Here is a 14261-nt window from a genome sequence, read left to right on the forward strand (position 1 = left end):
TTTGAAATGGTGCTGCCTGCAGAACTGCAGCTGCTCTTTTGTGTCTGTAGACAGAGGCTAGTCTGAAGTGACTATGGGTTGTAGGCATGTGCTTACTTCCATGTAATGAGCTTGCCTTGCTTTGAATATATTGGCAAAAAACTCTCTTTTAAAAAAAGACCACCTCAGTCAGCTACATGAGCACACAGTATTGGAGGTTTTGGGTTAGTGTGTTTTGGCAGGAGCTGTGGTAGCTTGCAGAGGCTGTGTGGGCTGCTTCCTGCTAGACCTGGCTTCTCTGCTAGCGGTGGGGAGGCTGCTCCTTTCACCCTTCACTTAACAGGCATTTAAAGTGCTGGCATCCTGCTTTGCTGGCCCTGCTGCTGCACTGAGGGTGATGGTGAGAAGCTGGAAGCAGGCGTGCGATCTAAGCTGATGTGTGTGGAGATTCTCCTGCTGAGCTCCCTTGGGAACTGAGCTGTGCAGAGGGAGGAGATGGCCTATTATGTGTCATCCCACTTTCCGGTGTCCACAAGACTGCCTTTGTATCGTGACCGTGTGAAATGTCCTCTGTGGGATGCAGCCTAGCATTTAAGCAGTGCAGAAGACTGCTGGGGATCCTGAGGCAACAGGAGGGGCAAGTGTCTCTGGTAATTTCACAGACAAGGCTTTAAATCAGCCCTGGTTCCCTGCTGACAGGTGCTGTCTTCACCTTCTCAAATGTGTCCAGAGATTCCTGCAGCCTGTGACTTCTGGGGAGGGACTACCCTCCTGTGAAGGCATGTTGGGCAGGGGTGCAGCAGTGGCCCCATGTGTGGGGTCAGCAGCATTACCCTCTGACTGGTTATCCCTATTCCCAGGAAGATCTCGTTCTCTATTTGTCTGGCTTCTTTCCTTTCACAGGCAGCAGTGACAGAGCCTGTTTTGAGCCAGGAAACATTTGCCGAGCTCCTTGGTTCTCGGGAATTGAAGTCATTAGTTACACCGGGGCAGGAGGGAGGCTGGGAGGGGGAGCTGCCTGGGAGAGCTCTGACCAGGCTGATGTGATGGAAGGTGACAGCACTTGCGGGGAATCCTTCTGCTGTTTGCTCTGCTGCACATTTACATACATTACTGCTGTTTTAATTCTGTGTTATTTTGGCCTTGCTCCATGGTATGCTCCTGCATGGCAAGGGCTGAGCTCACCTGCTGTTTCTGTGGTCCCCAAGAATTTATGAAGGGGCTACTCTTCTGGGGACCAGAAACCTCAGCAGGGAGGCTGAGCCCTTGCTGCTTTCTCATGTGGGGCTGACAGCTTGAAGAGGGAAGTTCTTCCCCTCCTCAGGTGAAAGGCGCAGCACACGTTTGTGTGTGCCTGCTGTGGGGACAGAGGTGCCTGGCAGGTGGGAAAAGGAGCAGCTGACTACTTCGTATTCAAATATTTGCTATTCATATTTCAAGTATTTACTATGTCATAAATAAGCCAACTGAGGTTGCTCAGAGTGTGTTACTGAGGGGGCTGGCTTCCTCAGCAGCACCCAGACTGATGTGTTGTGGAGTGAATACTCGGAAATCCCTGGGTAGGTGAGACTGTGTGTATACTGCCCATCACAATCTGCCTGAGAACCAGGATGTAAGGCAGGACTGAGTCCTATTGTGATTTTGGTCACAGCCAATGTATCCATTTGCTTTATGGCCACAGCATGTTGTTTTAGTTTTGTGTGATGTTCCTCTCTTAGGAGATTTTTGTCCTATGCTTTTCAGGGAGTTTAGTGTTACTTGGATATGTGAGATGACCTTTGGAAAAAAACCAAACCTGTGTCCAAAGTGCTTAGTGCTGGCAGGGAGCTCATCTTCTGTACTGAAAAAGCAACCCCCAGACCATAACCTGACACAACCCGGAGAGCTGAGCTCCCAGGCCTCTCAGCTGTGCTGCTGGAACTGCTTCTGCAAGGCGTTCCTCTGTTTTGAGACTCTTGGTTACCTGCAGAAGAGGAAGCTGGCACACTCATTTGAGCATTCTGGAGCAGCCTGTGGATGCCGTTTGGTCCTGGGGTTCAGTGCTGATGTGCTGGACCAGAGCAGTGGTGCCCTTCAGCGGAACCACTGTAAGGTCCTGAGAGGCTTTGGTGGTGAAGGAGCCAGCAAACTCCACACTGTTTGCTTTTACCTGCAGGCTCAGGAACTGGGAGAAGAGGAAAAAGACCAAAGCAAAGCCAGTATAGAGGAAGAGCAAAGCAAAAGAACAAAAGCTGCTGAGAGGTATGGTACAAACAGTCAGAGCAACAAAGGAGGCATGGGCAGCTCTAGCTCCAGATGACTTTCCTGTCTTGTCTGCCCCTGCTCTGCTCCAGTCACTGTAACCTGTACAGGTGTCCCCTGTAGAACACCCTGAGATGCTGCAGCTTCTCACAGGGTCTTTCCCACTAAACCTCTCACTTCTCCTGCCACCTCCTTAGTACTGCCTCAGCAGATTTCAGCTTCATTTCAGCTTCTGGCTGGGTAGGCAGCAAAACTGCCTGTCTTTCATTTTCTTGTGACTGCCCCAGATGTGGAGCTGGCTTCTGTTTCCCTTACAGCTATCTGACTTTTCTCTAAGGCTGAGAAAGTCACGCTCTTGCCAAGATGGTCTGAACCTGTTAACATTGTGTGGTGTGCCCTGTGGTTTTAACCATGGAAGACTTAGCCACTGGCAGTTGCCCTGTGACGGACCTTTCTGGTTTGGTCAGTGCTGGTCCTGCTGGGCTGCCAGCTCTTCACTAGGCAGAGCCTGTAGCTGAAGGCTCCCAGGGCCAGCCTGGTACCTCTTACTGGTGGCTGAGAGTCCAGCTGTAATGTCAGCAGTTCTCTTCCACTTCCTTCCATAGAGGTGGCCTAGAGGAAGTCACTGGTTGCCCAGGTGTAAGCAAGAGCAATGCTGGCTTCCAGACCCTTAGCTACTGTGAGGACTAGACTGTCTAGAGGAGCTATTTTCAGCCTGTTTGTGGTGACTTGTTTAAAACAGTTGAAACACTGTGCTGAGCAGTGAGCCCCTCCCCTCCTCCTTTGAGAGCTGCAGCATGTGCCGTTTATAGATGAATTGTGTCAAAACTCTTAGCCTCTGCACAGAGTTACATATACTCTGGGGCACTAGGAACCAAGAAGCTGTTGCCTGTGCCAGGAAAACTTGTGAACAGAAGCAGCTGCAGTCCATCTTAATGACTGGCTGCAGACACTTTAGACTTGCAGTGTGGCTCTTAGAGGAGCTGTTCATGAGAAGGTCCCCGAAAACATGTTCCTCCTGCAAGAGTTGTCTCCTTATCACTTGGTACCTGCTTCCCAGCTGTGCATCCTTTCTTTCTCTCTGCCTCTAAAGCTAGCTCGTGCTTGCCTTGTCTCTCTTCTCTGTACTTCCCAGGTGAAGTAGGACTGTAGATGTAAACATGCCTGCCAATATTTCCATCTGTAATTTGGACAACAGTGTGAGTATTGCTAGTAGGGCTTGACTTATCTTAGGGAAATTCTCTAAGGGCCTGGAAAGAGGGGGGAATAATCCAGGGATGGGATTCAGCATTTTGAGACTGACACTCATTAAATCCTTTGCTGCCTGTTAGTCTGGCGGACCTTGAGGTGGTGGGAATGGTTTGGAGCTTTGCTGTGCCTTTGGCAGCCCCATGTTGGACAAACAGGTCCTGTTGGCAGGCATGGTTTGGTGCCCATTTAAGTCAGCTGTGCATCCCATCTTCCCCTGTCTTGTCTACCTGCAGCAGCCAGTAGACTCTGATCTGTGCTAATCTGGTCTTCTGTTACCTCTTTTGTGCTGCCAAGTGAGAGGGATCAAAGTGCTTGTGAAATGCCAGAAGAGAAGTGTTTTGCTTTAGAAAATCCCAGTCGGGAGGAGGCTGTGGCCCAGGAGCTGGAGGAGGGATTGCTGGATAACCTAATCAATTTGGAGGAGCTTGCTGTCCCGCAGAAAGCGTAAGGGCTTCATTTAAGTCTCTGGTATTGTAAGCATAACAGCTTTTGTCCTTTTGTTCCCCTTTGTGGTGTTTGAAGTTAGTGTGTGAAGACGGCACACTAGGAGATGTGGTTTGGTGGGCACAGCAGAGCTGGAACATCTCCGTATGCAAATCCGAGCAGCTGTTTCGCTGGTGAGAGTGCCAAGTGAACAGTCTGTACTGGGGAGGGTGAGAACAGCAGCTCAGCCCTTGGGGTCTGTGGCACAGGACTCTCTGGGATGGAGAAAGAGCTGTTTGCTTTGTGTTTGGAAAAGCCTCCTTATTACCAGTGTCGCTAATGAGGCTCTAAGCATTCACCCTCCTTCAATAACTGCTTTCACAGACTCCTGAGTTCACTTGCTGAGTGGTGCTGAGGTTGGGGGGGGGGGGGGGGGGTGATGGGGACAACAACAAAAACCCAACAAATCACCCCATTTTTAGTCAGTGGGAACATTGGTTGCTTTGAGAGAATAAGGTCAGAGCACAGGATGGTGGAGCTCAAGCTCCCTGCAAAAGTCAGTGGACTATTGCTGTACTAAATTGATGGTCTTTGCAGATACGTACCACTGCGATAGAAGATCTCAGTAGAAATGATTGTGCTGACTTTGCTTTCTATGTCAAATGACAGATCAGCAGATGCAATTGGAAAAAATAGGCAGCGTGTCTCTCGGGACAAAGTGGTGGAGAAGCAATCTTTCATGTGGAGACCAGCACAGTATCTCCCTTTTTGTATTAGGAATTGTGTTGAGTTGTGTAAGTGTGTGTGTGTGTTGGCTGGATCTCTTTTTAAGCAATAACTGGGGCAAAAGGAAGAAGATGATAAAAAGGTGGACGTGGCTGAATTGCTTTGCAGAGCAGTCTGATAAATGACACCTTCTGTAGGCATCTCTGCAGTTGGCCTGGAGCATGTAGTGTTACGGGGGAGCACTAGTGAAGCGGGATTTTTCCAGAACCCAACTGTTCTTTTTTTCTGTCTTGTTCTTTTTGCTAATGGCTGCGGAAGTGACCTTTTCTCTTTTGACTTAAGGCTCTGTTACTGGGGCTGTATTTTCCCCGATTCCTGGCAAAACAGAAGTCCCTCTGCCTTACACTAGCAGTCTCAGATCACAGCAAGACCTTCCTGCTACAGCTTTCACTAGCAAAGAATAAAATTTTTTTTCCTATACTAATCTTCGTTTTCCCCTCCTTCCCCTTCAGCGTCTCTCAGACCTTATAATTTTGCTGCTCACTGTATGAAAAAACTTAATTAGAAACAGATTGGGTTTGAATTTTTGGAGTGCTTAGGGCTTTCTGTTGCCTAGAGCTGGCAAACACCCAGCACACTTTAGATTGCAATTGCAGAAAAATACCTGGTCCATCAGAAGTGCGCTGCCAATTCCTGCACTGAAAACAGGTACTGATTGCATCTGCTTTTGTGCCTGGCAGCCCAAGCCAGGGTTTCATAGCTACTCGATCCTTTGTGAAGTGAGCCCATGTTGCCCTCACAAGGGTAGCTCTAGTGGGCCAAAATATGAGTTATTCAGGACATGAGTGCTGCTAGGGCTAGGTTTAATACTTTATCAGTCAGAGTTTCTGTGGGAGTCAAGAAGAGGGCCCACCACAGTGTGTGGGTGCATCCCCAAGCTGTTACCTGAGGTAACATGCTACTCAAAACCCTGAGCATGTGCTGCATGTTCCCCAACAGCCTTGTAAAGTGTGCTTTACTGTAGCGAGCTTGTCTTCTGCCTCTGTGCCCTCCACCTACCTACACTGCTGTTCCTTACCTCCCGTGAGCGAAACAGTGAGGGCTCCACAGCAACCCACAAGCGGCTGCGGTCTAGTGGGGATTCTGCATGTCCTTTGTCGACAGTGAAGCTTCTAGACTAGGTGGGTCTGGGATTTTTGGTTTGGAGTTGATACTGTTTGGGGGGATGTTGCTGCTCGCTTTTTGTTACTTGTTTTTCTGTCACCCTTTTGCCAAAGGAGCTTTTTCTTTTTGGTAGGCAACCTGAGAAGGAAATCAAACACGAGCAGTTGTTGAACCAGCCTAGTGAAGAATCCTTGGAGGGAATAGCCAAGGAGATGGAGATGGAGCTTGAGCAAGAGAAAATGCATTTGTTGCAAGCAAAGAAGGAGAAAATTCAGCAATTCCAGGAGCAGATGAGGCAGCAGGAGGAGGAAGAAGCTGAGAAGCTTCATCAGCAAAAAGAAAAATCCCTCAGGTACTTTCCTCTTTTAACTCCCTCTCCCCCCTATTTATCCTCTGAGCCTTTCCTAGCTGTGATTTCCTTGCTGGTGGCCACAGGCTTGTGCTGCCATAGGCCACCACCTTGAAAGTGGTGCTACTTTGCAGAGTTGTGGGCAAAGGAGGCAAGAACAAGGCTTTTGGGGAGGAGTACAGAACTCTGCCTGGCACAGACAATCCTGTGCATGAGGATCCACACATCTTGAAATGACTAGCAATCTGCTGTTAGTGTTGTGTGTAGAGAGCAGTCTGCCTCAGGAAAGCACTCTCCAATACAGGCAAGAGAGCATCTTCCCATCTCCTGTAAGACTAGCTTTGGTTCAGTACATATGCAGCTTTCAGAGCTCTGAACCTGTCTCTGATGGTTAACCTGGGAAAAGTTTCCACTTCAGTGCTTGGAGCTTTACCACCTGGCAGACGTTCAAATCCTGGGCTAAACGGTAGTAACAGGACTTGAAATTGGACCGTTAGAGGAGATGAGGTTACCCCAGAGGAACTATCTGAAACTCTGGTACTGTATGTTTTACAGAGGGACTTCCAAACAAGGCTTTAAGGAATAGTGCATGGATGTCTGTGAAACCCAGCCAGTGTGTGAAGATCCAATAGCAATCCAGGGAGCAGAACAGCACTGGGAGCTGTGTCCTTTCCCTGGGTGGATTTTTCTCTTGAGGCCTGTATTTTATTTCAGGTGGCCTTGATAGTCATGTTCTTAGCACACCAACCCAGCCAGAAACAGTATCTTGACATGAAATGTCATGGGAATGCTGTCTTGGGTGTGAAGAAAGACACAGAAATTGTACCTGAAGGGAAGCATGTCTATGCAGTAATAAAGCAGTAGTAAAAGGTGTCATATGAAAATATGAAGCTTACAGATGTACTAATGCATCCAGGTACCTTGGCTGGGAGCCTGCTTTCATTTAATAGGAGCTGATTTCATTTACTTGGGGGGGGACACCAAAAAACAAGTACCACCTATGATGATATAGTGCATTTTAAAAACCCGCTGCAAAATTTTGATGCAGGGGGGCTGTGTCTCATGCCAGCAGTCAGGTTCTGAAGGTATGGAGGAAAATTAATGCTCTGGAGCCCTGGGAATGCATTGCTCGTGCAGGCCCAGCTAGTGGGAGCAGCAGTTGATCTCTAGGCCTTGGGGAGGTGATTTGAAGATATTAAAGCTTCATGAGCCTTCTTTTTTTTTTTTTTTTTTTTTTTTTTCCCCTGGCTGCTCATCTCTTAGGACTCTGAAAGAAGATTTGGCAAAGGTTTCTGAGGAGGAAGAGCTGCGTGTCCGAAAGGAAGAAACTGAGAGACTTGCAAAGCTGCGAGCCAAAATCACCTCGGAGACTGAGGCAGAGAAGGAGAAGATAAGGTGAAAAGTTTTGCTACCAACCCTGGGGACATAAACTCTGCAGGTCTGGGAGGGAAGCAGCTGGCATGCCACCAGCAACCGCTCAAAGTGGAGGTACTGGTCCTCCTGAGCCTCCCATAGCTGGTACCCTGCCTTGGTAGCAAGTATGAGGCCCTAACCATGATGCTGTATGTGCAGGGGAGCTGTGGGTTGATAGAAGGCAAAACTGATGGTCCTTAATGGTAACAGCTCTGCTGCCTTGGAGCCAATGAAATTTTGCTAAATAGGACATAGAGTACATAAGTGTCCTGAAGAGAGGTGTTGCTGTAACGTTGGACCAGGCACAGCTCTGGGGCATGTAAATGACAGAAAAGGCATCTACAAGGATGGCTGCTCTTGGCAGCATAGCTTGGTTTGAGTGGATGTATCTTCACAGGTCTTAAGAGCCATTAGAAACAACTGGAGGAGGCAGACACTGGAGAACTTAGATTTTGTTATTTCTTTTTTACTCAGTTGACAGATCGGTCTCCACCTGACTGCTTTGCTCTTTATTTCCAAGGCTTTAGTTGATATGCTTGTGAATTTGTGTGCTGTGGTTCTCAGTTTCTTCTGGCTTGCATGTCCTATCCTATAGCAGTGTCTTCTCTTGGCTCTGGTTCCTAAATGGAGTCCAGTGGTGAAGTACCAAAATCTGACTTGCTTCTGTCCGTGTTCTTGTTGCAAACCTACCAGGGCAGAGCAAGAGGTCATGCTGCAGAAACTGCAAGAGGAGTGGGAATCCCAGCAGGTAATGGAGAAGCAGAACCTGGAGAGGAAGCAGCAGCTTGTTTTGGAGAAAATGAAGCTGGAAATGGAGGAAGCTCAGCAGAAAGAGATGACTGAGCTGGAACAAGAGAAGGAACAATTCCTGAGCGAGCTCAAGGAGACATTAGACAGGGAAAAGAAGAAGGTGAGATCTTTATTGCCTGCTAGGGTCAGACCCATGCTGTTCATGCTGACCTGGCTTGCATTGCAATGGTAAAGTGTTGAGGTGAAATAACACCTGCATGTGCTTTAATAGTGGCTCACTTAAAACATAAAGGAAAGATGCTAGGCATGCTGTTAGATGCATGACTGAGGTGGGGAGGAGTACTGCTCCGATTTTTGTTACAGTGGTGATTAAATAACAATTATTTAAGGGGCCACGTGGCATCTGAAGAAAAGAGAAGGATCACTGTGTGTCTCTGCCAAACAAAACCAAGCCATTTTATCAGACCAGAATACCTCTTTGGCTGCTGCTTTAGTCCTCCAGAGAGCCTGGGGAGTTCTTGAATGGAGGCAGTTCATATTCGTTCCAGCACAGCACAACTGAGATCTCCTGGGAGGGAAAGCACACGGACAGTAAAGGCACCTTGTACCTAATCTGGTTTGAAAGGGGGTTACTGTTGTGCTTTTTTGATGCTTATGGATGGATGTTAATTGCAAATGCATCTTGTACAGCATGTCCCCACACATAAAGGTTTTCCAGCAGACTGTCTTGCTTGTCTTCCTGTAGGCAGTAGAAGAGCTAGAGAAACAGTTTGCAACTGAACTCCAGCAGCTGAAATCTGCAGCAGAAGAGAAGCATCATAAGGTAAAAGATGGTGTCCTTAGAATGTAAATTGTTTTTTTCCCCACATTTTCACTAAAGGTGGCATTAATTTTTTTCCACTTCCTAAATGTGCTTCTGGTCTGGCTCAGCATTTGGACACGCTTCAAGTAGGGGGTGGTGATAATGCACACGCTGGTCTTTGCCATCCTGCTTGCTCTCTGTAGGAGGGCACTAAATGGATCTTGTCAGAACGGTGACAAGTCTCTGTGGGTGGCTTTCATGGCAGGTCATTTCCAGCCTGCAAACCCAGATAGCAGAGGCACAGAGGAATGAGGAGTCACAGCTGCGTGAAGACTTGCAGAGAGCAGAGCAGAAAGTGCAGCAAAAAGCATATCACGTAACAGAATACGAACGTGAGGCAAGTATTCATCTTGGATTGCTGAAGGTTCTTCACCCTCTCTCCTTGGATGTGTGGTGAGGTCTGAGAGGCCACGTTCCCTGGCCAGGGGTGATAGTGGTGCCTTAGGGGAAAGGACACCCCTGCAGCATCTCGCCTCACCAGGGTGCTTTCCTTGTGCTACCCAGGCCACAGCCTGATCCCACTTGCAAGGTACTCTGAACTTCAGTCCTTCTGCTCATGTGAGAGGTTGCTTTCTTGGGGGACCACTGTAGTGCAACACTGTAGTTCAGAGAAACATCTTTCCGTGTCATCCTTGCAGCTCAGCGAGCTTATGAGAGAGAAACGCCACAAAGTGGAAAAAGACCATGAGAGGAAAATGGAGAGGATGAAGGAGGAGCACCAGGAGGTCCTAGCACGGATTCAGAATCAGTATGAGGAGGAGGTACTGCTGGGGGAGAGCAGTGAATTTGGGAAGTGACTAGTGGCTCGCTCAGCTGGGCTGTACCTGGACTGGCACTGCTGCTTGCCAGACCTGCCTATCTCAGCCACTCCTAAAATTGGAAATCTCCTTTCTTTAGGAGAACTGGGTATTGTTGCCATGATGTAAAGTGAATTTAGGCTGGGCGTATAAGGATAAGCTGTCAAAATATTCTCTGTGCAGGCAACTTCCACATGCATTTGTGGACTTCTGCACAAGAGAAGATTGTTCACGTTTTTGCAGGTGCCTATTCCGGAAAGCCTTCTGTCTCCCATTTTTTACTCTACAGTCAGCAGTGTGTGACAAAACCTTAGTTTCATGGGTTGTTTCTTCTTTTGTGAACCATTCCCTTGACAATGTTGTCCCTGTAAGCAAGAGGTTTTAATCTGCTGAATTTAGTGTTTGCTCAGGAGCTGCTGTGTGATGGGCTGGCTTTCCAGAGGGTGTGTCCTGTGTGTTCATGTTGGTTTGCTGGAGAACAGTGTGCTTCACTCGGCTGCTTTTCTTGTTTGTATTTTGCAACAAACAGGAGAGAAAGCAAAGAGCGGAGCTGTTTGAAGGCCTCAGAAGTGAGATGGTACGCCTCCGACACCTTCATGAAGCTGAGGTGAAGGCTCTGCAGGCGGAGCTGGATGAGCGGCTTACTGCACTGCAGCACAGGCACAGGGAGAAGGTGAGGAGAATGCTTTGCCTAGCAGGTGGTTGTGACTTGGCTGCTTGGGGATGGCCTGGGTGCCAACACACCTCGGTGCACCTGCCACCCTCTACAGCCAAGGGTGACACAAGTGGCAGGTCATGTTTCCCAATTTTTGTTGTTCCTCCTGGTGGCAGAGCTCTGCCTGGTGAGCGAGGAACTTGTGCCATTCTCTAACTCAACATCTCTGGACAGGAAAGAAAACTCGAGGATTCAGAAAATGAGCTTGAAATGCGCGCAAAGAACATCAAAGCTAGATCATTGCAGCTCCTTAGCCAGGTGAGTCAGCTCTGTTGGGCTTGCGGAGGTTTCCTGGGCTTGCGGAGGTTTCCTGGGCTGTGCTGCTCCCTTATGGAGGACTTCTCAGAAGTGCTCAGCCAGGGCCTTTTGCTGCCATCCAAGTTACAGGTAAAACTTCCATCACAAGTCAGAGCAGGGCTAAGCATTCCTAGTGGTACAGCCTCATGGCTGTTGTTTGCAGTGGAAGTTAGTGCTCTGGGTTTGCTCAGTGCTTTGGGAAACAGTAAGTGGCTGTGAGAGTGGCAGAGGGATCATTCAAGGTGGCATGTTCCATTTAGCATCGCTTCAGACTTTAGTCAATCCCTTCCTGATTTACCTCCTTTTCTCCCTGCTGCCATGAAAAGGGAGTGAGGGTTTCCAGATCTTGGGCAGCAGAGTGGGAGAATGAAGCACTCCGAATGCTCCTGTGGAGCTGGCAAAAACCACTGGCTGATGCCCTTTCCTGCCAGATCTCTTAAGTCCTGGCTGTGCCAAGGGCTGTAGATAACCTTGCTTCAGTCAGGCCTTCCTCTCCAAGCAGCACAGAAGTGAGGAAATAAAAAGGTGGAGAAATGCTGGAGGCAACCAGAGGCTTCATAAAAGCGAGATCCTGCAGAAATGTCCATGTGCCTTGAATACTTTTGCAGCTAAGCAGGAAGGGGTGTTCTTCCCACAGGAATGCAAATATTCCCAGCTTCTCACTTGAAGTCAAATAAAGGGAGGGGAACTTGCCTGTGTGTGTGGGAGGGAATAAAGCAAAACTGACAACAAACCTCAGGTATTTTGAAATGGTCTTGAGACTTAGGCCTGACCTCTACTTCAAGTGCTGCTCAGCATCAGCAGTCTCTTTGCTCTGACACTCACCTACTTTCTCATCTGTATATAGGAGGAGTCTCTGAGAAAGAAAAGGCAGCAGCTGCTGGATGAAGACAGACGGACTGAGCTAGAAAGAGATGTATGTATGTCTTAACTCTGGGGAGGTGTAGTGCTGCTTTTTGTTTGGGGGTGAGGGCAGCATGCTAGAACTATGGCTTTATAAAAAACAAACTGTTGCTTCTAAACTGTGAGTCTGAAAATGCCTCGCTGCCTTAGCCTGGAGTGCCATCCTGCTGGGAGTTTGATTAGCTCTGAGCTGTTTCCAAAAAAGAAGAGACAGTCCTCCCAGGATTGGTGTGTGGGGTGTGCATTTGTAGCTCTGGGACCTCCTGTGAACTGTGCAGGTAGCAAGCTCTTGCATGTTGTGTGCCTTTTATTTTGGTGTTGGGGAAATTGCTATGAGGGGTTTTTTGGTTTTCTTGTAGGAAGCTGCTTTAGCTTCTCAGCTCCGCCTGGAGGAGAACAGGAAGGAGCATGCCAGCCTCCTTGAGTCCATCTGGCAACTGCGTAGGTCTCTTGAAGAACTCCAGGACCAGAAAGCTGAGCTGGAGGCCCAGGTGGACTTGTTGCAGACCCGAAGCCAGAGGCTGCAAAAACGCATCAGGTGTGTGTATGACAAATTTCCTTGAATACAAAACAAAATTTACCTTATACCCCTAACAGAAACCTCTCTAACCTAACCTGGACCTTTCCCTTACCTCTGAGCTTCTTGTACGTTGGGCCACATCCATTCAGAATCCTAGTGGTGGTTTTATTGCATGTCAAGGGCACGGAGGTCCAAGGGTCTGTTTCCAGATCTATTAATAACTCACTGTGTAGATTTGTCCCTTTGCCTTTGCTTGTCAGGTTCATTTGTTTATTGTCTCTGCATTTGTCTTAAGAGGTTAATAAGATGTTTTGAGCAGGGCATTGAAATGCAAAGGAAAGATTTTCATAAGACAGCTGAGCTTCTGGGTAAGGGTGTGAAGCAATGAACCTCTGGCTGGGCAGGGAAAATGACATCACACCACAGACCTGATACTGGTGTTCTTGCACATCTGTGGCCCTTTCCCTTCTGGAAACTGGAGGTCACTTTGGACACCATTGCAGACAGATTACTGGGCTAGACAGACCTGCTGTCTCATCAGGTGCTGCCACTGTTGCTTCTTCTTGTGGCAGTGAGCTGGAAGCAGCTGTCAGGAGCAAACAGGAGACTTTGAAAGAACTGGAGGCAGAAGAAAGTGTACAATCTCCAAGAAGGAAAGCTGAGCTCCATGTTGAAGACCTGAGAGAAACTATTCAAGCTGTGAGTAAAGCAGACTGTAAAGGTGCTTGCCTTGAGATCTGAGGCTGTAACTCCCTTGAAAATCCGAGCTTTTGTTCCTTCTGGGTGAACTTGTTTGAGATGCAGTAATGCATTTTTCTTTGCCAGGGACATCAATATGTTTAGTAGTATTTGTTGATTTCTGTCTGTTATTACCGGGGGGGTGGGAAAGGAGTGCAAGATACTTGAGTGCCCTTGGAGTCAAAAGCAGGGCTCAAGTCAGGGATAGAAATGTGTTTTTTACTTTTGAAGTCACAAAACATCCCTGGCACTGGTTTTGGATCTCGGCAATACCATGGTGATGTCATTCTGAATATTTGCTCCTAATTGGATTCTTATGGGGTCTTGGGGTTCTGTTTCCCATACATGTTTCTTAATTTTTGAAATGTTTCAACTCCTCAGCACTCATCCAGAGAGCCTGCTTCCCCACCCTCTCAAAGCCATGAGGACAGTGACTTCCAGTTTGACCAGTGAGTATCTGTATGCCAGCTGCTGCTGGAAAACGTTTTTGCTTTGGTTTTACAAGCAAATTTTTTTGCTTGGGTTTACCTGCATTGCACTGATAATCTGCTTTTGGGGAGGGTGCTGCATGAGGCTTGCAGGATGGCACAGTCAGCACAGAAAGCCAGCAGCACGCCTGTCTCTTGTGTAGCGTCAGGAGCTACATCTCTGCGGAAGGGATCTCCATCAGGAATGCCAAGGAGTTCCTGGTGCGCCAGACCCACTCCATGAGGAAGAGGCACACGGCACTGAAAGCTGCAAAGCAGCAGTGGCGCCAAGATATGCAGAAAGCCCAGGAGGTGGTGCAGGATCCCGACAGCTCCCAGCTCCTGGAGGGGGTGCGCAAGAACCTGGAAGAGGTGAGCTCCTGAGCGCTGCCTGCGTTCAGGTGTTGGGCATTGTGGCTGCACAAATGAATCCATGGCCCTGGGATTCAGATTCCTGGCTGTGCAGCTGCAGTGACAGGCAGCTGTGGGTGTTCCATCCTCCTGGAAATCAGGTCTTGCACATCTTTTATGATAGATATGTCCCTGCTTGTGTCTTCCTCATCAGAACACAAGGGTCAGAGTCCTTCTCTCAGACTGGCTGTGGATTACTCCAGGAAGGCTGAGAGCTCTTCAGGAACATGGTGCAAATGCAGTGTCTGAGGAACA

At 48.4% G+C, this 14261-nt stretch overlaps 1 protein-coding gene across 1 annotated transcript in view; it reads left to right on the forward strand.

The window, feature by feature from the left end:
• Positions 1-14261, forward strand: part of CEP164 (centrosomal protein 164) — a 51088-nt gene that overhangs the window by 21289 nt on the left and 15538 nt on the right. The window contains exons 14-28 of the mRNA XM_069787920.1: positions 2135-2220; positions 3766-3915; positions 5918-6136; positions 7397-7528; positions 8240-8456; positions 9042-9119; positions 9364-9495; positions 9797-9919; positions 10485-10628; positions 10845-10928; positions 11815-11883; positions 12230-12408; positions 12963-13089; positions 13510-13577; positions 13760-13967. Coding sequence (XP_069644021.1) covers positions 2135-2220; positions 3766-3915; positions 5918-6136; positions 7397-7528; positions 8240-8456; positions 9042-9119; positions 9364-9495; positions 9797-9919; positions 10485-10628; positions 10845-10928; positions 11815-11883; positions 12230-12408; positions 12963-13089; positions 13510-13577; positions 13760-13967 — 2016 coding nt within the window. The remainder of the gene's footprint in view (positions 1-2134; positions 2221-3765; positions 3916-5917; positions 6137-7396; positions 7529-8239; positions 8457-9041; positions 9120-9363; positions 9496-9796; positions 9920-10484; positions 10629-10844; positions 10929-11814; positions 11884-12229; positions 12409-12962; positions 13090-13509; positions 13578-13759; positions 13968-14261) is intronic.

The sequence above is a fragment of the Haliaeetus albicilla genome, chromosome 7 (assembly GCF_947461875.1).
Source record: "Haliaeetus albicilla chromosome 7, bHalAlb1.1, whole genome shotgun sequence".
In the NCBI taxonomy this organism is placed as follows: Eukaryota; Metazoa; Chordata; class Aves; order Accipitriformes; family Accipitridae; genus Haliaeetus; species Haliaeetus albicilla.